Here is a 25,144-nt window from a genome sequence, read left to right as displayed (position 1 = left end):
GAGAAGATATATCAACTTAAAAACAAAACACTGTGAGGCCGGCGCTGTGACGCAGTGGGTTAAAGCCCCAGCCTGCAGCACCTGCATCCCATATGGGCACCAGTTCGAGTCCTGGCTGCTCCTCTTCTGATCCAGCTCTCTGCTATGGCCTGGGAAAGCAATAGAAGATGGCCCAAGTTCTTGGGCGCCTGCACCCATGTGGGAGACCTAGAAGAAGCTCCTGGCTCCTGGTTTTGGATCAGCTCAGTTCTGGCCGTTGTGGTCATTTGGGGAGTGAGCCAACGGAATGGAAGACCTCTCTCTCTCTCTGCTCTACCTCTCTCTGTAACTGTCTTTCAAATAAATAAATAAATAAATCTTAAAGAAAAAAAACACCTGGGGCTGGTCTTGTGGTGTAGCAGGTAAAGCTGCCACCTGCAATACTGACATACCATATCAGTACTGGTTTGAGTCCCAGCTGCTCCACTTATGGTTCAGCTCCCTGCTAATGGCCTGAGAAAATCAGTGAAACCCAAGTGCTTGGGTTCCTGCCACCAACCTGGGAGACCCAGATGAAGCTTGTGACTACTGGCTTTGGCTTGGCCCGGTCTTGGCCATTGCAGCCATCTGGGTAGGGAACCAGCAGATGGAAGATCTCTATCTCTTGTTCTCTGTAGCTCTGACTTTCAAAAAATAAATAAATCTTAAAACAATAAATAAAGAAAACGCTTGCTGGCATCCCCCAGCCCACTAAACTAGACTGTGACAATCATTTTCAATAATACTTCAAGATAAAGAGTTGTAGGCTTTTCTCCATTTCAGAAATAGCACATAACTAAAAGCTAAACGATTTAAAATATTTTATATTTAAATTTGAAGAAAAAAGTACTTTAAAAAGATAAGCTTTTTTTTTTTATGATAGCTTAAAGCAGTGATTCTCAATATGTGGTCTCTTGGGGTTGGTGCTATGGCATAGCTGGTAAAGCCACCCCCTGAGACACCAGCATCCCTTATAGGCACCAGTTCAAGTCCCAGCCACTCCACTTCCAATCCAGCACCCTGCTGATGGCCTGGGAAAGTAGCAGAAGATGGTTCAAGTGCCTGGGCCCCTGCACCCACATGGGAAACCTAGATGAAGCTCCTGTCTCCTGGCTTCAGTCTGGCCCAGCACTGGCCATGTAGCCATCTGGGGAATGAACCAGCAATGGTTTCTCTCTCTCTCTCTCTCTCTCTCTCTCTCTGTCTCTCTGTGTGTGTGTGTGTGTGTGTGTGTGTCCCTCTCTCTCTGTAACTCTTTCAAAATAAATAAATCTTTTTAAAAAGTGTGGTCCCCGAGCTGGGAGCATCAGCCTTGCCTAGAACTTGGAAGTGAACATTCTCAGCCCCTAGAACTCCTGAATAGAATCTCTGGGTGGGGCCCCATTGTGTGTCAACAAGCCCTCCCTCCAATCATTCTGACACATGCTCAGAATTGGGAATCACTGTTCTAGGACATAAACACTTTGAAGCCAGGAGCTGGGAACGCTATCCAGGTCTCCCACATGGGTGGCAGGGACTCAATTACTAGAGCCTTCCCTGCATACATGTTAACAGGAAGCTGGCATGGGAAGTGGAGCAGGCACTCATACCCATGCACTGAGATGGGGTGTAGATCCTATTCCTGTCCCCGATAACCTTTCTGTGGGGCAGGTGAGGAGTGGAGTTCCATGATCAGGCTGGGGCTGTGGTGCAATGCACGGCAAGGTTATGAAAATGAGGTGCCCCTCAGCCCTGAAAAGATGATGGGTCTCCCCACATATAAAGTGGAATCACAGAGAACCCATTCAATAAGCTTAAGGAACCCCTAGCTTGGTCCTGGTTTCTCCCTGACAGCTGTCGAACCTCTTGTGCATAACAAATAAAAAATCCACACGTTCTCTGCCTCCTGCTTTGCTGATGCCCTGTGTACTTGCTCTGTTTGTTGGAGATGCTGAGGTACAAAGCAGATCTGAGCTTCACACAGACACACACTCTTGCTCTGGTTACGTGATCTTGAAAGGACGACAAGTGACACTCCACCGAAGGTCTCCTTTCCCCCTCTTTCGCTTCCAAGCTAAGTATGCAGCTCAGAGAACCAGGAAGGCGTGCATCCTCTGACCACGTTCACAACCTCCCAAACATGTGCCCTGGGACAGGCGATTTACAGCCTGTCCCCAGGAAGCCAGAGCTCCAGTCATGGTCATCTGGTCCTCGTTGAGTGACAGGGAGATTTGGGGGACTGTGGCAGCTGCCTCTGTGGCTCATCCTTTGTAAATGAGTAATGGTGCAATGTTTGGTGGGGGTCTGCCCTTGCTCAGCCCGCCCACAATTGCAAGTGTTGAGGTTTATGGTGCTTACCCTGCCTTCTGGATTTTCAGGCCATGAGCCCGAGAGTTTGTGAGCACGAGAGGTGCTATCTCGTGCAGCTTTCTACTTCTTTCAGAAATGGTAGCCTATCTGAGAATTTAGTAGTTCATACCCGAAAGTCATTTAGAAGAAGGGAGAGATGTCAGAGGCTGACAAGCCAGGGCCTTCTCTTTGGAGACACTGGGAACCTTACGAAAAGGGGCTTGCTGGCTTCATTCTGGTCCCTGATCGCTGTTGACAAGGCCACCTTCCTTGTTACAGGCAGCAGTCAGTTCCACAGAGAAGGAAACTTGGGATTCCTAGTGTGTGAATGGGCGTATCCACAGCCAAGTCCAGGGTGGGGCAGGTCAGTGTTGGTGTCACTTGTCAGTTGCAGGGTTGTTTATCATCTTTGGTCAACTCCCTTGGCACTGATGGGCTTTGGAGCCGTTGCTTTCTAGGGCACATTGATGATCCTTTTTGGAAGTGAGACCTTTAGTAGCAAAATCATTACTGTGAAAGATGGAAATTTTGGGTACTTTCATGTCCTACTGACCCACTTGAGAGCCTGTGACCAAATTACTGCAGATTGAATTTGAAAGTTGGACTCAGTGGCCAGCGCTGCGGCTCACTAGGCTAATCCTCTGCCTGCTGCGCCGGCACCCCGGGTTCTAGTCCCGGTTGGGGTGCCAGTTCTGTCCCAGTTGTTCCTCTTCCAGGCCAGCTCTCTGCTGTGGCCCAGGAAGGCAGTGGAGGATGGCCCAAGTACTTGGGCCCCCGCACCTGCATGGGAGACCAGGAGGAGGCACATGGCCCCTGGCTTCGGATCGGTGCAATGCGCCGACCGTAGCGGCCACTTAGGGGGTGAACCAACGGAAGGAAGACCTTTCTCTCTGTCTCTGTCTCTCTCTCACTGTCTAACTCTGCCTGTCCAAAAAAAAAAAAAAAAGTCTCTAAGAAATTCATGACCTGCTTGTGCATTGGTCTTAGACTTTGAGGGGAGAGTGGAGACCCAGATAAAGTCCCCATTGGCTAAATGGGAATAGATTCTGGAGACTGAAGGAAAAATTGCAGCTTACTAAGGGAGAAGATCAGATGTCTGGAGAGGCAAGAGTTATCTGCAGAAATACAGGTTTTCTGGAGATAGCTACTGCTACAGAAAGGAAAGATATGAGGATACTTCTTTGAAAAGGTCATGGGAAATGCAGCTCATCTTTTAATTTATTTTTCCCATGAACTTTTTGAATTTCCTTTGTAGTTAATATTCCCATGAGAGTGATTATGGTTGAATTTTTAAATACAAATGTACTTCTGGTTTCTACCTGCAATGTCTCAGTTTTCTTTCACTAAAAAATTATACCTATATATATATAAAATATAGCACAATATGTATGTGCATCTATGTGCATACACATCTATATGAATGACTTACCCTGTTGGCCATCTGTCAGTGGACAGGCCGGTGACGTTCAGTGCATCCACACTGTTGTGCACCATTCACCTCCATCGGCAGCACTCTTCATCTTGTCTATGTCTCTCTCACTTGCACCCCACACAGGTGGGCTTCCACAGGATTTGCCCTTTTACTGTTGGCCTGTTTCATGGATCCCCCATGTTGCTGCCCGTGTCAGAATTTCCCTGCTCTGTAAAGCTGAGTGCATTCCATGTGTGTACAGCCCCTACTTTGCTCATGCACCTGTCGATGGACCCTTGGGTTTCTCTACTTTCAGACTGTTGAGCCTGGTGCTGCTATGAACATGGGTGTGCAGGTGTCAGTTTGAGTGCCTGCTCAATTCCAACTGTGCTTTACTACAATCTAAGAACTGGCAAGATTTGAGAAGTAGGGCAAAGATGGCCATAATTTTAGTCTTTGGTGACAGTGAGTGACAACTGGTGAGCCGACAGTGCCATAGATTTCTCATAAACCTAATTAAATTAAAAATCCAGTTGGCCAAATCCACATGTACTTAAGGCAGACAATTTCTCAAAAAAGCTCATTAGCTACAAACTTGGGCCTCCACCAGCAGATGGAACATTCTCCCCCAGATTTTTCAATAATTAGACAGGAAAGGTCTCTCAAACTTTAGACCTCAGATGGAAGATTTTTATCTTGCTTGCCAGTGCTTCAGTTTTAATGTCGTTGGTAAAATTATGCAAAAAGTAACCTTTTGAGTTTTATGATGAAATGATGTGAAGATGTCAGTGTCATTAACTCTCAACTCTTTTTTTTTTTCTTAATTTATCGATTTGAAAGGGGAAGAAAGGGACACACACACTGCAATGCTAAGAGAGAGGTCTCCCACCTGCCACAGTGGGGGCCAGGCTGAAGCCAGGAGCTGAGGGCTCAGTCCTGGTCTCTGTCCCATGTGGATGGCAGGAATCCAACCACTTAGGCCCTCACTGGCTGCGTCCCAGGGTCTGCATTAGCAGGAAGCTGGAGTCAGCAGCACAGCCAGAACTCAAACCCAAGTACTGTGATGTGGAATGTGGGCATCCCAGTGGCATTACAGCTGCTGTGTCAAATGCCCACCCCAAGGACCCGGGGTTTCAGGAACGACTTCCTGGCTTCCCAGTGCAATGCCTTAAGTTATAATCAACTGGCACCTCAGAAGAACAGAGTGAGCTTTTCTGTATTTTTAATTGGGCAAAATGGGATGTCAACAAAAGTGCAGGATGTGAGACAAACACCCTTGCAGAATGTGAGGAATAGTCGCCTGCAGAGGTTCACCTAACTCTGGTGCTAGAGTTGAGTCAACATGATCCCTTGAAAAGAGTGATTAAGGAATTAACTTGTAATGTATGTCCCATATGATTATCTTGTGGGGGACATTAAAAAGGAACGATTCAGACCCTCTGTGTCTATATGAGATAAATTTCTTCTCTCTCCCTCAAACTGAGCCCTTGATTAGGCTGTACACTAAGTTTTGTGTACGTGCCAATGAAGACATGATTTCTTTCTTTCTTTCTTTTCTTTTCTTTTTTTTGACAGGCAGAGTAGACAGAGAGACAGACAGAGAGAAAGGTCTTCCTTTTCCATTGGTTCACCCTCCAATGGCCACTGCGGCTGGCGCACTGCGCTGATCCGAAGCCAGGAGCCAGGTGCTTCTCCTGGTCTCCCATGGGGTGCAGGGCCCAAGCACTTGGGCCATCCTCCACTGCACTCCCAGGCCACAACAGAGAGCTGGCCTGGAAGAGGGGCAACCGGGGCAGAATCCAGCGCCCCGACCGGGACTAGAACCCGGTGTGCTGGTGCCTCAGGCAGAGGATTAGCCTAGTGAGCCGCGGCGCCAGCCTGAAGACATGATTTCTAATAAAGACGTCCTTTATAGGTGACACAGGCTCCATTATCACCAGATAGTCATTTTGAAATGATATGACTTAAAAATAGGGACACACGGCTGGGAATGGAATTGAATAATAAATATGGACAGAGACCAGCATTTCTGATGCATGCAGGATCGGTTTGTGTCTATGTCCCTTGTTACAAATCACACACACACATTACACACATTACTTAACACATGGACATCGGCATTATTTGGGTCTCACCTCTTCATGACGTGTGCTTCCCTATGTTTGCGTGGGTTCCTTGTCCAAATCCAACTCTACATTCTCTACTCCACGCATCACTCGCTACACCATCCTGGAGGTGTTGTTTCCCTCCTTGTCAGCAGAGGTCGCTGTTTGCAGCCTGGAGACCGCCGGACACTCTAGCCCTCTGCTGACCCTCCATCCTTGTTGGAAACCCTTCTCCTGGGGGTGGGCTGGGACCAACCGCTCTGCGTCCTCCCTCCTCTACCCTTCCCGATGCTGCCTCCAGGTTCCCTCCAAGCTTTCTTGTTTCCTCATCAGCTCCAGCCATCAACTTGGAGTCTGTGCCTGCAACTTCCCTCATGACCCCCGTGAGTGCCTCTTGGACCCTTGACTTCCAATGAGTGAGCTTCACTCCCACTCCATTTTGGCTGTGTGTACCCCTGGGTGCTGCCGTCACCTCGTCCCCACCCCAACCCTGCCGAGGTTTTAAATCCAATCATTCAGTGACAGTAGTCCCTGTTCATCCACCTCTCTCTGTTTGCTTTACTATTCAGTGTCAGAATGCATTCTCCAGCCTTTTCTCCAAATATTCATTCATTCATTTATTTATTTATTTATATTTTTGACAGGCAGAGTGGACAGTGAGAGAGAGAGAGAGACAGAGAAAGGTCTTCCTTTGCCGTTGGTTCACCCTCCAATGGCCGCTGCGGCTGGCACCGCACCGATCCGAAGCCAGGAGCTAGGTGCTTCTCCTGGTCTCCCATGGGGTGCAGGGCCCAAGCACCTGGGCCATCCTCCACTGCACTCCCTGGCCACAGTAGAGAGCTGGCCTGGAAGAGGGACAACCGGGACAGAATCCGGCGCCCCGACCGGGACTAGAACCCGGTGTGCCGGCGCCGCAGGCGGAGAATTATAACCAGCACTGATGGAAGCATTTTGCTAGCTTCTGGGAATTTAGTGATGACCGAACATGGGCGTGTACTCAGCCTTCATAGAATCTGCAGTCTGTAGAAAGGTGAGAGCGATGCATCAAATGATCGTGAAAAGGAAATGCAACATGGCCACTGTGCCAGCTGCTGGGCAGCCGTCAAGAGGCCAGTGTCCCGGTCGAGGGACGTGCTCATGCAAAGGCCCTGTGGGCTGAGAGAAGGCAAGTGGTGAAGGAGAAGTGAGAGTTCAGTGTAGCAGGAGCCTAGGGGGGGAGGAGAGCGAGAGCAAGGCCGAGAGGAGGAAAGGGTGAGTTTCTAAGGCCCGTAGGCTATGGCAGGGAGGCTTTTTTTTATTTCCATAGTAACGTTATGGAATTCATTTGAGGTGATTTAAGGGGGGCTTCTCTGATGTCTGTGCGTGCTCTCAGAATCCGGTCGATTTTGCACTGAGCATGGCTTCATAGAATTGCACTTTTGGAAGTGCAGATCCGAGTGCCTTGACAATGATAAGCGTTTTTACTAGGCTTCCTCGCAAGTGAATCCGCCACGCTTTGTTCTTGTCTGGAAGCCCCCTGCATTTCATTTTCATGCTGTAATTCCAGTTCCCGACTATTGAAAGCACCCTCTCTTTTTCCTTTCTTTCATCCTGAAAACATCTCTCCTTAGACCATTGTTTGGTGTCTCGGTTTCCAAGGAATCAATTTTCAGCATTTTTATGTCTGCACATCCATAAGTCAAGTGTAATGTTCCAGAATGATAGGGTGGACACTTAGGGGGATCTTTGGATACTTAAGGGACACTGTCAACGTGTTGGGTTTTATACGTCACAAATGGCTTTTATTTATGATAACCAAAATACCTTTTTTTGGTAGTAAGATTGCGTCTTCTGTTAAGAAGCATAAATGATTTAGGGATGAGGACACATATTTCTGGACTAGCCAGATTGTGGGAAAAAATAAGATTTTTTCCCTTTTTTTTGCTTAGGAAACACTGAGACTTAGCTGTGAGTTGCCGAGGACAAAACCACAAGGGCTTTTCAAAGACTCACAGAGGCAGGAGAGGAAAGGTGGAGTCAGAGCAGAGTGCAGACTCAGGCCCGGGGGACAGCTCCGCTGCGGCCCCTCCAAGCTCTGTCTGTTCTGTTTTGGTTCTGTGGATGCCATGCTGTTAGAGCAACTGATTGTGCTGCTGGAAACACAAGCCACGGATCCAGGTGTCCATGGAGTTTGCACTCGTGATTTTGCAAAACAAGCCTCTTGGATACAGATTTAGTGACAGGCGTTATTGCTATCATGCTGAATTCTAATTATGCACACATAGTATACAGTTGGCATAAGAGTGCCACCTCTCTAAGCCAAAAGCTTTTAGTTCCCAGATTATTGCATACCACTGATTACTAACCTCATCATCAGCTGTCTCAATCCCATGGGTTCACAAATTGGGAAACTGAGTCCTAGAGAAATTACTTAAGAGCATGCTGCTTATTGGAGTGTACTGCATTTCCTACCACAGATCTCTCACACAGTGTGCCTGCTGTCTTTCCCGCCCTAGGACAGCCAGGTATACCTGGGGCGGGGGTTGGGGGTGGGTAGGCAGGACTGGGGTCCTCTTTCTCACTTCTCCATCCTCCTCCTCATCTTCCTTTCCACCTTGGGGTTTCGCAGTGAAGGAGGTGTTACTTATATGCCCCTTCCTTCCTGGGACACCCTGTAGGTGCCTGTTAACAGGTACAGCAATTCTTAAATCCACAAGGGACTTTTGCATCATTTCAGATTCCAAATTCCATGCTCATTGAAAGCCAAGGCCAAGCCTGACTTAGCTGCTTCAACTTAGAACTCCCTGTCCCTCTCTCAGGGCCTTGTGACAGGAGTTCAGTAAATGTTTGCCGGTAGTGTTAAATTCACCAGCCCGGACTTTATAATTTAGATTCTGGAATGATGTTCTCTCTCAGAAACACAATGTCCCCAGGAGGTTTTGCCTTGGGAGTTCTCCTGTCTGTTTTTATAAGGTAGATTTTATTGTATATAAATTATACCTCTATAAAAAAAAAAGCCATGTGTCTTTGGGATCATATAGAGAAAATTGTCTATTTTCTGAGAAAGGCTTCTGTTGCTAGGAGCTGAACTCTATATCAAACCTGTAGGATCATTAATTGGGGATCTGAGGAGAATACGTAAAACCTGCTCAGGAGAGAATGCACCCTCCTCTCTCCACTCTGCAGAGCCCCCCTAGCTCAGTCCTCCAAGCCTGCAGGCCGCATGTGTACGTTCCGATGTGCTCATTGTAAAGGCGACATTTGTGAATTAATCTCTGACTGGAGCTAAGTGGTTTCCCCTAATGGCTTTAATTCAGTGACTCCCGTTCTTGGCCACACATCAGACTCACTGGAGGAGCTTGTTAAAAATAGAGAAGCCCGGCAGCTCCCGTCCCCGCCTCCTGCTCCTGGTGTGGGATGATGACTTTTAAGGGGAGCCCCCAACCAGGACGACAGGATTCTGGTGGGGACCCCTTTGGTGAGCTGTGCCTGTACTCCAGCATTGGAGGCCCATGGAGCCTCATGAGCCGAAAAACCCAATAACTGGGACGCAGGTTCTAGAACAGGCATTGTGTCTGGAGAGCCCAGTTTCTGTGCCTATTCCTGGTGAGGCTGCAGTGTCCTCCGGGGACTGCTCTGCCTGGCCTCACCGAGTCCCATTTTCATCAGTGTTCTCAGAGCTGTAGAAGGTCTTCGTGGCCCATAACAATATCCACCTGGGAGGATGGCTGTGAACTTCCCCCTCTGCTGTTTGTCAGCACACTCCTCACATCAGGTGTCAGGGACAGACTTTTTTGTGTGTGTGCACTGTGTATGTGTGTTCCTGGCATTCTTCTCTGTAAACACGTGTTGTGTTTGATTTTGGAGTTTTGAAAATAGATGACTCACGACTGCCATTGTTCCAATGACATTTATCAAACTGCTTTTGTTTTTCGGAATCTGGCACTCTGGAGACACCACTAGCGCTCAGCATCACCACACAGCACATGGTTGTTTTCAGTAAACCTCAGAGTCAGCCAAGGTAATTTCGATGCGCTCAGACTGGGGCAGGTTGGGCTTTGGGGAAAGATGGCAGCAGTAGTGCCCTGAGAGACAATTCTCAAATTATTCTGCATATCTGACTACTGCCTACAAAGCTCTTATACGGCTGGTGCTTTGGAAAGAGCTTGGTCATTGTCAGGAGTAGCCCATGACTCAGCATTTCTCTCTTGAGGTCTTATGCTCTCCTCGGCCTCACCTTACTTACCGTGTCCCATCAAGGCTGTGGAAGAAATGGGGGGTCGCCAGGAGGCCATGCTCTTTACTGAAGGAGGAGCATGTAGACGACATTGAGTCAAGGACCCCTGTTGTTATGTTTCTAGAAGATTCACCTGTCAACAGCTAATTAGATTTTGTTGATCCCTCTGCTACACAGGTTGACCAGGAAGTGCATAATAGCACAGGGTTAATCTGTATAAGCACTATTTCATAAATAGGTGTGTTTTACGACTCCAAGGGGACAGCCATCTTTTGTTTTTCTTGGCCCTTATGCATAGCGTGTGTTAACTAGTTTGATGAGTGTTTGGGAGTGTTCTATCGTAGAGCCATTACCATGTAGTTTAAAGTCTGTTCCCTTTAGGTTCTCAGACTGATGATTTTCACACTTCGAGTAGGGCCATCAGACAACGAGGGATCTGTCAGAGACAGAAAAAGAGAGAAGCGAGTCCTTATTGGTGGGTCTGCCACGGCCCAGTTGAGGATGCATCTCTGCTGTGTTCTATTTTTGTGGCCACATCCAAAGAGCTGATACATTTCTGCAGCACCTGGCCCCGGGCTGACAACGTAATCCAGCCAAGCCTGATCCAGCCGAGGCTGATAGCAAGTGTAAGCGTCATACGTGTTTGCCTTGTTACCGAGGGCAGAGGCTCTCCGTAGGTCACGTGATGTGTGGAATGCCCTGCCCCTCACGGAAGCACAGCCTCTCAGGTGGGCACGTGGACCCAAGTATTGCTCCCCTCAACAGAACCTTCAGCCACCCCCTTGGATTCTTCCCTCGCTGACAGATGCGGGTGTTTGTCTGCCTCTTAACCAGGACCCCCTCTTGGCACTAGCTGATTTGCTTAAACAAGCAGCACGTTTTCCCCCAACACGCATGCCAAGAGCACGCAGCTGGGATGCATTAGTGTCAACTACTGTGTGTGGCCATCCTGATGCTACTGCCACACAGCTCAGATTTTGACCTCTTTAGAGAGCAACATAGATGCCATCTGCGTGGGTTCTTTTTCCTTTTCTGCAACTGTAGCCTTTAGTGGCATCCTCTCTAGCCAGCTGGGACAGAAGCTCAGCATCCAGACGCACAGGGAGCCCAATTGACAGGGATTAGTCTTGGATCAGCTGTTTATGAATGAAGAGAGGCCACACCCCTTCTCTTTGCAGTTTTTTGAGAATGAGGTCAGGACCAGGATCTGACACTTGTGTCTCAGAAACAGCAGCACTGCTCAAAAATTAATCTTAAGCTCTTTGTTTTGCTGCCTCCTTCAGATAATAGAGGAAAAAGTGGGGGCCTGCTCATGTTTTTGTTTTCGTGTAAACCTTTGCAAGGAATATGTGAATGAATGGGTGTGAGGCTTGAGACGCAGTGAGCCAGCCAAGAGGGATTAGTGCTGGGTAGAGGGTAATTACTGACAGGCTGCAGGGGTTTCCTGGCATGTACCAGGAGCAGGTTTTAGTTTTTAAGACAAAGTGGAAGAATAAAATCGTCCCCAGTGGCACATTGTTTTTTAATACTTCCTTTCATAAATTTTTAATAGTTGCTATGAAATTGCTTATTCCTTTAGGGTGTCCAGTTAATTTGATGGTCATTTTCCATCCTTTGTCACCTGCCATCGCTCCTCAGTAGCTCTGTGGGGTTTTACAATGTTTGAAAGAGTATCTCCTACAGATTTCACTTTCCATCCACCCCCTTTGGCATACAACACAAAACACATGTGTGTGTGTGTGCCAGCAGGTGGGTAAGTGGATGCTCTGAGGAGAGGGACATTGCCAATGTCCTTCAGTCTGCAGTTTGCTTATGATATTAGCTCATCTAGAAGGCATTTGTGGGCCACTTATGGGCATTGTTATGTGGTTAATAGTCTTTAATTTTTGTTCTCCGGCTCAGTTGTTGGCTGTTAGCTTCTTTTTCTTGGTGGTTGTTTTTGACCATTGTGTGTTTACATTCATCTCCTCTATCAAAGATTCAGTAAATTAGGATGCTGAGTGAGGACAGAAGTGTCAGTATCAGCCTCATGCACTACATGTTCATGTGATGGGCTTCAGTATCACAGGTGTCCACTGGAGGAAAAGCCAAAGCTCTCTTTCATATCAGTGGTGATTAATTCTGAGTGAAGAGTATAAAGAGGAATGCAGATTGTCATAGAAGTGGCCTGATGTATTACTTAACTTGGTATCCTGCAACTGAACTCTTTTCTTAAATGCATAAGAAGAGTTGTGGCCATATATATCTATGTAGTTTCTATATTTGTATATATACACACACACACACACAGATGTTTTCACAAAAGCACATTTCTTGACAATCACTTTAAATAGCACTCTGATCTCAGATTCAGCCCTTAAGACATTCTGGTCTGGCTGAAAAGCCCATGAGAGCATTTTAGGCATGGAAAGCCAAGACACTGTGGCAAAAAGTGTCCTACATGATGGACCTCTGTAGGTGATACCCCAGTAGAAAGAAATGGTCATCAAAGAAGGATGTACTTTTCTCTGAAGAGAGGAGAGAACTTCCACTTTGCTTATGGCCTTGTCTAAATACGAAAGGAGTCTGTGGGTTCAAAAGGCTTCCATAGCCTAGGCAGCTTATGTCAAGAGCCTTGGATGATCACTGACATCATACATAAGAGTGCTAATTGTTGAATTAACAGAAGTCACTGTACACTAATTTCCCATGCAGGACCTCTGTCCTCAAAGAGTTGGATTATGAGAGTTAATAGTAAAACTTGTTTGCAAAGATTTACTTCATTTTTAAAAATTTTATTTAATAAATATAAATTTCTAAAATACAACTTTTGAATTATAGCGGCTTTTCCCTCCCATAACCTCCCTCCCACCTGCAACCATCCCATTTCCCATTCCCTCTCTCATCCCATTCTTCATCATGATTCATTTTAAATTATCTTTTTTTTTATTTAATAAATGTGAATTTACAAAGTGCAACTTTTGCATTGTTGTGGCTTCCCCCTCCGCAACCTCCCTCCCACCCACAGCCATCCAATCTCCCACTCCCTCTCCCATCCCACTCTTCATCAAGTTTCATTTTCAGTTATCTTTATATGCAGAAGATCAACTTAGTGTATACTAAGTAAAGATTTCAACAGACTGCATCCACAAAGACACACAAAGCATAGAGGGCTGTTTGGGTAATAGTTTTACTGTTAATTCGCATAGTACAACACATTAAGGACAGAGGTCCTACATGGGGAGCAAGTGCACAGTGACTTCATTTTAATGTATTAAGTGGAGGATATTTTTATGTCTCATAAGCTATAGTTATGTCTAAGTGCTTGCAAAATACATATCGTTCTAGGGTTCTTCATCAAGGTTAATAGGTTTATAAAAATTATATAAATTAAACCTCAGAAATGTTTACTTCATTGAATTAAAAAGTACTTTTTTTCCCTTAATGTAAAAATAATCCTTCTGGTATTCTGTTGCACAGTAGGGTGACAATAGTTAACAATAACATACTGTGTCTTTCTAAATAGCTAGAAGAAAGACTTTTGAATGTTCACACTACAAAGAAATCTTGGATAATATGAAGTGATGGATGCTAATTATTCTAATTTGATCATTAAAATGTATGCATGTATTTAAATATTACATTGACCCTCATAAATATGTACAATTATTACTGTCAATAAAAACAAACCAGCTTTTCAAACTGATACTTCTTCTATAGAGAAAGGAAATAGTTGGTGATCTGGGCAGGGAACAGGATTGGGAATTAGGTGGTATGAGGGCTCTTACAAGGATGATGAAAATGTTGTGAAACTGGATTACGGTGAGGGTTGTACAATTTAGGAAATTTACTAAAAGGCATTGATTAATCGTGTGTATAAAATATATGAATTTTAGGTATACAAATTATACCTCGATAAAGGTGGTTAAAATGGATATTGTATTCAAGTCCCTTTGGGTCCTGGGTGACTTATAATGAGAAATTGTGTCATCAGTAATTGTTATCTCCTCTGTTCCCACTCAAGTGCATTGACTTTAGCTATAGAGAATAAGCCAGACCTTAAGATAACAGGCCAGATTAAAACCCAATACCATAAGATAGAAGGGGCTGCCCTGACTCCTGTGGGCAAGAGCAGGGATGTTGCCCTTGTTGGGTAAGGAGCCATCATCAAGGCAGGGACTTTGTGGGGGTAGCAAGGGCATGAGATGTCCCAGCTGGTCCCAGAAAGCAGGTGGCACAGGGCTTCAGAGCTGCTGCTTGTGAATGCCAAACAAATGGACGTCCCTGCATTCAGCCTTTAAGTGATGGCGTTTTTCTCTTCTTTTGCAGGTTGTCTTAGTCTTTGCTCTCAGCATTGGTGCACTTGTAATATACTTCATAGATTCGTCCAAGTGAGTATTCAAACACATTCTCTCGCCCTCTTTTCTAAAATGATCGTGAACCTTTACATCCGTCAATTTACTGACCTTGACACCAGCCTTGGTGAAAGCCTCCTGAGTGCGTGAGGCAGGGCTGTTCCATGCTGACTTTCTGCATGGGCAAAGAGAGCCCCTCAGAGGGAGGGCTGCTGGGTTCTGCCGGCACAGGAGGAGGGGAATCTAAGGTCGAGCCTTCTGGCTGGGTGCTGTTTGTTTTGAATGTTTCCTGATGAAGCATTTGTGCTGAAGGTGTCAAGAAGTTAAGAGGGCTTTTGTGGGAACCTACAGCCTCCGGGAGCCTGGATGTTCAATGGATGAGGGGTTGAGCCGTTCATGCCCTGGCCTAATTCTTCCTTCATTCGGGTTTCCCTTGCTTTGATCATATGGGGGTGGGGGTGGGGGCGCAGCTCAACAAGCCTGGCGCTGTCCTTTCACCTGCCACCCAAATATTCAACTGAAGCATTTCATGCTGGTGCTTCTTGACTGGTGACTTGTATGGATAGGGGATGGTAGCATGTGTGGTGACTCCCAGAGGTGGAGGCCCATGGATGTCTCAGAATTCCTAGAATAGAAACTAGCACAGATCCCTGGGGTGCCCGCTGAGTGTGCCTGGGGGTGGGCTTGGGTGAAAGATGCTAGAGACCTTGTAAGCAGCTGCAGAGGGCACACAAGGCTTCCAGGTGGCAGCCAGTTGTGTCCTTGTTCTTGCAAGTGCCACTCCTGGGTGCATCATTCGTTCCAGTGATTCTGTTGCAGTCTTGAAGTTGATGGCTTTGGGGAAATGTGTGGCGTGAGAGTCGGACTCGGTTTTCTCTTATGACATCAACATGGCAACTCTGGTCGAGGACAGTGGCTTTGAGCTGGTTGTCATCATTGTCCACTGTGAGAATGTTTTTAGCTCATGCAGCTCTGTCTCTGACCCAGGTAGATTCTAGACATGGATCCTAGGGAATCTATGTGGTGTCCCTGTTTGCTCAGACCTCTGTTACCTGAATTCCGAGCTTTCTGTTCTTTGGTGGCTCAGAATGTTGGCAATTTCATGGATGCCTAAATTCTGAGTTTCTCAGAGAGCCATCTGGTCACCAGCCAAAGGATATTTTGCATTTGAGTGCAGAGGCCAAAATGTCATGTCAGGGAAAGTACAGAAAAGCCCTGTAGTAACCTGTCTCTGGGAACCAGCCAACTCTGAGTGTCTGAGCTTCTTCAGCCCACGCCAGTGCATGGCTGGGCAGCCCTCACCCATTCTGGATGGAGGGTCTTTAAGCCTCTTCAGGAAATGAGATTTCTCATGCGCCCTCTGTCTGAAATCCCTGGCCAAGAAAGAGAAGAGCGTCCTTGAATTTGGAAGACTCCGATTGGCATGTCCTTGATGGTAAGCCCCTTTTAAGTATTTACTCTTGATGATTCTGGACCATATTTGAGTTGAGTGGGAGACCTTCTAATGCCCTTGACCTTATCTCTCCCTTCTCTCCCCAGAGGGGTTCTCACATGTCGTGGTGTGTATAGCCTGTCAACTCCCATTCTGGGGCTCAAGAAAGAGGCCCAGGCACGTATGTAGTCTGTGTCACCCATAGAGACACAAACGCCTATGTGGAGGTGAGTGTTGGGATCGGTTAGAAGGACAGCTGCTTCGACCGTGCCTCCTCTGCCTTTTCCTACCTTTTTGTGGCTCTGGATTTCTCATAAATAAAATGCTCTCCCCAGATGGATGTGGATCGTGTCCTTTTTCACAGTGTCTACTGTGAGGCAGTCCTTCGCACCATAGATCCCGGTGTTTCTCGCCTCTGTGGGAGAAGATAAGAGGGACAATATCCCTCTTTCTCAAATGCCCTGCCCGCCTCAGTATGTTTTGTATTTCATGCTCATTCTGCAGAGCCTTGGGGAAGCCAGTGTCGAGGGCCCTCTGTGATTCTCGTGTGTGTAATGGACCTGCAGAAGAATCTGTTCCAAGGATAGACCATCAGTCCTATCCTCAGAGATAAGACCATCTCCACTGTTTTTGGGGCTATCACTAAGCTGTGTAGTTTGGCTTAGCAAGACCCCTCTGTTTATAAGACCTTAAGGGTATTAGTGCAGCCATTTCCACTTTTCATTCCTTCCTCTGGCTCTGAAACCCTGCCCAAAGATTCTGTCTGGGGGCCCAATCGGCAGAGTCAGCATGAAGGAAGCTTCCGTCTTCCTGGGAAAGCCAGCAAGCATGCTCTAAGTAAGGGGAAGAGTTGAAGTAGGAGCTCTAAAGTCACCTTTGTAGTTAAGCCAGAGATTCCCAGGAATAAGGGTGACTAAGGTAAGGTTTCTCCACATAGAAGTTACCCAGGGAAAGAGAGTAAGAAACAAGAATGTAAAGTCTTTTTAAAATCTTACTAAAATATTTTTACATAAATTAAGTCTTCCAAACTTCATTAATTTACAGAAGAATGTTAGTTGTCAATGCCACTCTTTTTCATTCAGAAGTGTCATCAGCCTTGCACAGTTGCGGTTTGGTTAGCTAGCCGGGCATCTTGGAAATACAGCTTTAACTTCTCTGGGAAGTTATACTGAATCATCACCCCAGGAAAAATACCCCAGATTTTCCAGAGGAAATTTTGGTAGTATTGACACCTTTCAAATAAATAAATAAGGAGTGAACCGAGGTGGGCAGATCCTGTCTGTGTAATGACTTATCTCAGTGAATTTGAACCACGGATGCCTCGCCAAGCTGGTAAAAAATATTCTAGTCCCACAGGTTCCCCGTCCAAGCCTGCAGCCCTTTGAAAAGTGCGAGGAAGGTCCCTTAAGACACAGAATGGGTTCTGGTGGTGGGAAATGCTGGTTAATACCTAAAACAGGTGCTGACAGCCCACTCGGCCAGCTCGGTCTCAGGACAGGCCAGTCCAGGCTGTGCAAGTAGACAAGCCATTTCGGTGGTTACTCTACCTCTGCTCATCAGCCTGAGGGGCCAGGCAGTTCAGAGAAACATCTTTTCTGGTGAGTTTGTGAGCTTTTGAACCTTTCAAATCTCATTTACTATCAAGAGGTGGAAGATAAGCACTTTCATTTCCATTGTTAACCCAAGATGGATCCCTGAGTCAAGAAGCCCTTCATTGGGTCTTCATTTTCCTGGAGTGATGGTGACGGAACTGTTTCCCTTGCCTTGAGTGATCACTGTATGGCTGAGACAAATTGTCCCCTGAGCTCCTGGAGTGGAGGGCCAGAGAGAGTTACATTAGACTGTGTTAAAATCGTGCTTCATCATCCCAGCGGCAGACTCTAAGAAACACGTAAGCGCAGGGAGTTGTTCCCCCACGTCTTTGATAGACATATATGTTGGTGCTTAACGCAGGAAGTGCGAAGCCTGCTGCACCGTCATCCCACCCCACAGAGATCTCCTCCAATTAGCCGTATCCTTTTGGATATCATCCAAATGAGCTCTTTTTCTTCTTAAAAGGCTTTCTGCCCAATGTATGGCACATGGCACTACGGCTCCTAAATCTGACTTCTCCTGATGCCTGCACCAACCCTTTGCTCCCCCACATTCTGATCCCTATGGTGCAAATTAAAAAAAAAAAAGTGCAACCAAGCCCCAAGTGCCCACAGACACCCTAGGATGCTAATGTCACCAGAACTGTTCCATCCACATCGGCTTCCTCCTCTTGACACGAGAACAATAATTGTTATCCAGCAGATAAGGAAAATAAAAAGGCTTCCTAGTGTCCGGGTGAGGGCAGGGCGTATGGATTGCATAATGCAGCAGCAGTCTGCATTGCTTCCAGAATTCCAGAAGAAAGTTGGAAGAGAGTGAGCTCAGAGCCTTGGGTGTTTGCGTTTTTTCCAGGGGCATTCTGGGAAAGGATGACTCACCTGTGTGAAGATACTTATTCTCTAATGCATAGTTAAATGCTGCTGCTTCTTATGCTACAGTTACGTGGATTATGAATATTTAATGCTGCGTATGCTGAAAATGAAGGTCAGGTCCTGCTCACTGGCAGCTTCCATACAGGCTCCTTGTCTCTGAACGGCAAGGCACCCGCTGTTAGCAGAGTAAAGCTAAAAGGTCATACATTGGTAAAGTTTTCCTTCATGACTCTATCTGCTCAAAAATTGCTGGCACACAGTAGGGGTACCTGCTGATTTTGCCAGGCTTTGCTCTTGGCTTCTAGTGTTAGCACTGGCGTTTGTTTTTGGGATGTGGACCTTAGGAAAGAGGAGAGAATGGCAGCACCAAGTGTTTTTTGTTTTTTATTTTTTATTTTTTGGATTTGTTTATTTACTTATTTGAGAGGTAGAGTTACAGAGAGGGAGAGACTTAAAGGTCTTCTATCCACTGGTTCACTCCTCAAATGGCCACAACAGCCAGAGTTGGGTAGATGCAGAGCCAGGAGCCAGGAGCTTCTTCTGAGTCTCCCACATGGGTGCAGGGGCCCAAGCACTTGGGCCATCTTCCGCTGCTTTCCTGGGCCATAACATAGAACTGGATTGGAAGAAGAGTAGCCGGGATATGAATTGGTGCCCTATGGGATGCTAGTGCACAGGCAGAGGCTTAGCCCATCTCACCCCAGGCCTGGGCCCAGCAGCACCAGTTTTGTAGAGCATCTAATCCGAGGGCTGATTGCCAGGGTAGCAGTGGTGTTATGATCAGGAAAAAGCTGCTCTCTGATCTTTTGTAAGTTTGCTTTTGTCTTCATTCATTCACTTTGGATTCATCCTTTATTCATTTGAAACATCTTCAGCTTGATAACGCTGGACAGTTTCCAGGGGGATAACATTGCTTTGTGTTTAGGTATGGTTAAGGGAAACTATCTTTAAGGCTGTGGTAGAAATTGACCAGATTGTTTTCATAGTCTCTGAAAATAAAACTGGTACTGTTGATGTAACAGAGATACCCAGCGCTTTAGCAGAACTGGTTACAGTTGCCCAACCATTTCACCCACCCTCTTCTTCACACACCCTGGCTCTCCTGCCTCAGCCTAGTTCTCTTTCAAGGGGGAAGAAAGGGCAGGTGTTTGGAGGGAAGTAGCATCCTCGGATCACGTGCCATAAGCCAACTGGAGTGCTGGGCACCTTTCTGTTAATAATGCAGGCAGGCTGGCTCAAGTCCTCTGACCACTGCTTAAGGTGTGGTCGTGGCCACTCCCACCCTACAAGGTGGCCAAAGCTGCAAACTTTGTCCCAAACCATGCTACTGACTAGTATATCCAGGATTGATTCCAACATAGCCATCTCTCTTCCAAATGTCAAGAAGTGAACTTGCAGATCCTGGAAGCAACTGAAGGACATGTTGCAAGAATGTTGCAAGAATGGGAGGTGGCTTCAGCTCATCCTGCCAGATTCGGTTTCCCTCTGTATCCGCATTTCTTACCCTGGGGTCCAAGTCTGTAGTGGGCTGTGCTTAGGAGGGACTTGTCCCTTGCATTCCCCCTAAGACCCTACCATCCATCATCTGCTGTGCAGTGTCTGTGTGAATCTTGATTCATTTTCCCCTGATAACGACTTACTGAGACTCCCTTTAACTCAGTGCAGTGGCAGCATTTTGTGATGGGGTAGGGTCAGGTTAGCAGAGAACAAGGAAAGTCGATTATTTTCTCAAGTGGATCCTTCCCAGGTCGGAATGCTCCGAGGTCTTCCCACCTTGTCTCGTTTTCTGTGCACACTGAAGTCGAGATGCCCCATTTGCCTACCAGATGAATCTTTTCATCTTTTAGAGAGTGACAGAATTTAGCTAACTTGTTCTAATTCCCAAGGAAGTTGCCTGATATTTACATGTCTTAGCATTCTAAGACTAACAGGCTTCAGAAACATTCAACCCCAAAGAGGCCTTTGGAATGATGTAAGGTGTCTGACTTCCTTATTGTCTTAACTGACTACAGGCAGCCCTTGACCCAGTGCTTCCCATGTGCCCAGCTTCACCGCAGGTACCTAGCAGAGCTGTGAGGACACCACGGGTCATGTCCGCAACAGCTCTGCAAAGCTGTGCATGCTGGATGTCACCGTCACCTAATGCACAGCCCTTCTCTGTAGCCTGACCAGCGGGACAGGTCCTGGCGTGGAGAAGGAAGGTCTGAGTTCTTTCTCGCTTAACTCCTTTGTAGGACATGGCCTTTCTAGGTATTGTTCCGAAGAATTAGCTGCAGCTCCTCGCCTTGATGCCCTTTTTGAGAATTCCAGGCATGCATTTAACCTGCGTTGCAGAAGTCATCGCAAATCACTGTGTGTGCAAAGCATCTCCCTGCTCTTCTCCTTTTTTTTTTCTTTCCCTTTTTAAATACCCACCACCAATTTTCTGCATCCCTCACTGACATTTTTATTGCCAGGCTTTGGTTTGGAAAATTATGGGTAGGGAAAGTTCAAGGGCAGGGTGTTCAGAACAGCACTGCACATCTGTGAAGGGAACACAACAGGAGAGCCAGCAGCTGTTGAGAGAATGGAACGTCAGATGGTACAGGAGCTGAGCCCACTCAGGGATGGGGAAGAGGAGCCGCCTTCAGGGCAGTGAGGCCATAAATAACCCCCCTCCCCGTGGGAAGAACTTGTCCCCTTTCAGAAGTTAACCTTTCATGGCAGTGCTCAGGTCTCTGACATGGAAGTAATCCCAGCCCAACCTGTGTACCTCAGCCAGTTTTCCAAATTGCCGTTCTTTCCGTTATTAGATGTAGACCTGGTTGAGAAGATGGCAGGACAGTATGCCAAGGAGTAGAGCCAATTTCTATCTTGGAGGGTACTTCAGAAAGTTCGTGGAAGATGGAATTAAAACATGTTTATTTGGGTGCAAAAAGTTTTCAATCCATATGTAGTCTTTTCATAATTGTGCTTTTCTACACACCGACTTTTTGAAGACCTCACATACCCGTGGATTTCAAAATTTTTTGTTGCACATGAACTTATCTATCAGTTGCATTTTTCATGGACCTTCTGAAGAACTCACCTAAATCTCTGTCATTGTAGGTAGGTACTGGGGGACAGGGTCTGTTCTTTGGTTGCCAGATTGACTTCGTTTACTCAAAGTTCAGAGTGTAAGTGCTTTTCCTCCTTCAGCCTGGCATATTGCCGAGACGTTCTTGTCTTTCTCACTTCATTGTGCAGTTGGTACCTAGGCATCATTTGCAACAGCATGTAGAAGCCCTACGGGAACTCCTTATCCTGGACAATTCTGTGCAAAAAAAAAAAATCAGGAATGATAGGAGGGGGAAGGAGGACTGAACTACACTTTGCACATTTGCTCCAAAAGATGACTTTACAAACCCATGCTAGAGCTTGAAGACACCTTGGAGTCCACTTGGTGCCCCTGTTCCCTGCACCTCATTGTGCCCTCTGAGGAGTGACCTGCTCAAGGTCATCCCACCAGCTGCAGGCAGAGCCAGGGCTGGAAGCCAGAGCCCTTCCCTCCCAGGGTAGGCCCCTTGTGATTTGATATCTTGGGTTCCTCATACTAATTTAAAAAAAAATGAACAAAAATATGATAGTCTACCTATTGAAAAGCATTTATTGACTTTTTATACCAATTCTGGACTTTCTGGTTTTCATCCTGGGACAATTTTAGGGCCGTGGGGAAGAACAAAGAGAAAGCCAGGTGGGAAAGAGCAGACCCAGCCAGGTGGTGCTGGAGAGTGGCTTGCTTCTTCCAATTGGCCAGAGGTCTTGAATTCCTTGATCTTTCGCCCTGCTGCTCTCTCTTTTTCCTCCGCTATTTCAGAGGAGTGGTGTTGTCATTAAGAGTTTGGCCCTGTGGTGGGAGGTTCACGAGGGTGAACACAGTGACTTTCTTGTTTGGAATGTGTTCTGCATAACTTTGGGGGACATTTTGCCCAATTGCTCATTTGTTCTCCTTGTGAAAACATTATCTGGTCTATAAATTCATATCTATTCAACCTTCCAAAATTAGAATTAATGATTTCTTCCTGTCTTACCACTTTCCAGAATACAACAAGAATGATCTGACACTTAGCCTTTTTTTTTTTTTTTTTTTTGAAGCATGACTGCTCCATGGTAAATGAAGAAAATGCGTTCCCTTTCTGGCTTAATAGTCATTTATGTCCTCTGCAATTAGCTTGAGTCTATAGCATGTAATGGCCGGCTCTTCTCCCCACTGCACAGTGCTGGTCCTCTTCTTCAAGTCACAGACAGATGTGCATTAGACACTGTGGAGAGATTGGGGCAGGAGCCAGCTAGAGGGAAATGCTATGGCTCAGAACAGTTTAATGCAAACACAACTTGGACCAAACTTGGCTGTGGTGGCACTGAAGTGTGATGGCAGCCACTCCAGCTGCACTGTGCTGGTCAGGGCAGGAGGAGATGTGACCTCTTTCTTGTCTTCTACCCCCTTATCCTCTGTTCTGACAGCCTGACAAATTATAGCTTTGGGGAGACCCTGGTCAGTGATGAGTCATTTGTAGTTTAAAAATAGAATCCTTTGCAGCAAGGACAGCCTTGGGACCTTTTGATGCATATGTCACTGTGTGGAGGATCTGGGAGGAGGGAGGGAGGGAGAGAGAGAGAGAGAAAGTGAGTGTGTGTGTGTGTGTGTGTGTGTGTGGAGAGGACAACCAGGCCCCTCATAGACTCACAGTGGGCAGCAGAGCATGAGAGATTGGCCATGAGGTTCATCACAGTAGCAATGATTATGATAGCTGTGTACCTGTGGCTTTAAGAAGATGACAGTCAGGTAATAGATGCCTGTTGATACTTTGCTACCTCCTGGGGGATTTAAGGCTAGGCCTCTCCCATTAAGATGTTTGATTTGCATATATTTTGACTCGGTTCAGAAAGTCCAGCATAAGTAAAGGAAAGGTGAGAGAACACAACTTGATGGTAGAGATGTCACTGGCATCTGATCAGCTACTTAGAGGAGCATTGCTAACAGTAAGTGCTGAACATTGAGAACCTGAAGGGATAGCAGGATGCTATGGAGAGGTTTGGCTTCGGGCAAGATGTTTGAGATGAGGAGACGGAAATTTCTGTCTCCCCTGCTCTCAACTCCAGGAATCCACAAGGATGGACTCTGATCGATTTTTTATTTTCAATTTGTGCCACATCAGTGAAACCCTGCCTTGAAACCAGCCACTGAGATTAGGGATTGAGAATTTTTCAAGGATGGCATAACAGGATCAGAAAGGCAAACTGGCTCCAGTGATGGTGGCACCAATTATTTGATTGCACCTGATTGAAATCCCTGGGAAGTTCCATTTAGAAATTTCTAGAAGTAACTGGAAGGCAACCACATGGTTCTAAAACTGAGATCAGTGTGTGACTTGTTTTTCAGGGGCCTTGTTTTTGAATGTGCTGCATGCACAGCATTGCAGGGACATGATGGGGAGGAAGGTTGGTAGCAAAATGAGGCTGAGCTATAGACAAGTAGGCAATACGTGGACCCAGAGTTCCAGTCTGGAGGTCAGTGCTTGTTCCTAGCCACACATTGTGTATTTCTTGGGGTCTAGGAATTTTTGCTTTCTTGGGTCCCTTCTATAAGTTACATTTCACAGCTGTGTTTGTAAAAAGACAGATGTAGGCATGCTAAACTGATCTTCTGTATATAAAGAGAATCGAAAATGAATCTTGATGTGAATGGAAGGGGAGAGGGAGTGGGAAAGGGGAGGGTTGCGGGTGGGAGGGACGTTATGGGGGGGAAGCCATTGTAATCCATAAGCCGTACTTTGGAAATTTATATTCATTAAATAAAAGTTAAAAAAAAATAAAAAAGACAGATGTAGGTTAAATTCATTATTATTCATTGTTATATTTAATTTTCTTCTAATTTTAATAAATTAAGATGAAGACTTTTTACTTGGGTTTCTAGAATCGTGGTTGCCCCGGACCCTGGGCCTGCCAGGACTGGTGGAGAAGTTCTATTACTTCCCCATTTACTGATAGTCCCATCCTTCAAGAAATTTTCACAGATAAGAAAGTATGCCTGGGTAGGCATGTGGCCTAGCAGTTAAGATGTCCTTTGGGAGGCCTGCATCCCCTATCCAAGTCCCTGGGTTCAAGTGCTGGCTCCACTTCCAATTCCGGCTGCCTGCTAATGTGCATCCTGGGAGGTAGCAGGTGATGTCCCAACTAGTTGAGTCCCTGCTACCCATGTGGGAGACCTGGATTGAGTCCAGGATTCTGGCTTTAGCCTGGCCCAGTCCTACTGTTGCAGGCACGTTCGGAATGAGCTAGCAGGTGGGAGCTCTGTCTCTCTACTAAATAAATATATAAGTGAAAAATTTAAAAAGGAAACATGCTCAGAGACAGATGCCTCCCACCACACCCTTCTCCGTGTTGTCTAATTGTTTCAGATGAGAACATAAAAATAAACATTCCATTTCGAGCTCTGTCTTGTGACTTAGTTTTGGAACCCCGGCAGCTTCCAACATTTAAAACAAATGGTGCTTGTGACTATAGCCATAATTTTAGGAAAACCCAACAATCTTTTCTGCTGGGTTTTGGGAAAGCAGGTGTTTCTTCCAAACTTATGTCTGAGTATGAGTCTTACTGGGTTAAGAGATGGGCTCGCTGAGAGCAGCACAGCTCTCACAGGCTGACAGTTTCTTCCGCAGGGGCTTGCAAGCTTAAAGAGGCTGGGGAGGCAGATGCGAGAAAGGGTGGAGGTGGACCCGGTGCAGCCTGTGGTGAGCTGAGAGCCTGGGCTTCACCTGCGGCCGCTTCTCAGCTGCACTTGATCATTCCCCAGAAGAAACACAGGATCTGGTGG

The 25,144-nt window shown here is 46.4% G+C and overlaps 1 protein-coding gene across 23 annotated transcripts in view; it reads left to right on the top strand.

Annotated features, from left to right (window-relative positions):
- KCNMA1 (potassium calcium-activated channel subfamily M alpha 1) overlaps positions 1–25,144 on the top strand; it is a 783,049-nt gene that overhangs the window by 374,877 nt on the left and 383,028 nt on the right. For all 23 annotated transcript variants that reach the window (XM_070056978.2, XM_070056977.2, XM_070056983.2 and 20 more), the window contains 1 exon segment: positions 14,387–14,448. In XM_070056978.2, coding sequence (XP_069913079.1) covers positions 14,387–14,448 — 62 coding nt within the window.

This window comes from Oryctolagus cuniculus, chromosome 15 (genome assembly GCF_051225735.1).
Source record: "Oryctolagus cuniculus isolate XC-2025 breed Fujian yellow rabbit chromosome 15, ASM5122573v1, whole genome shotgun sequence".
Classification (NCBI taxonomy): domain Eukaryota; kingdom Metazoa; phylum Chordata; class Mammalia; order Lagomorpha; family Leporidae; genus Oryctolagus; species Oryctolagus cuniculus.
This window is presented reverse-complemented; position numbering and strand designations above follow the sequence as displayed.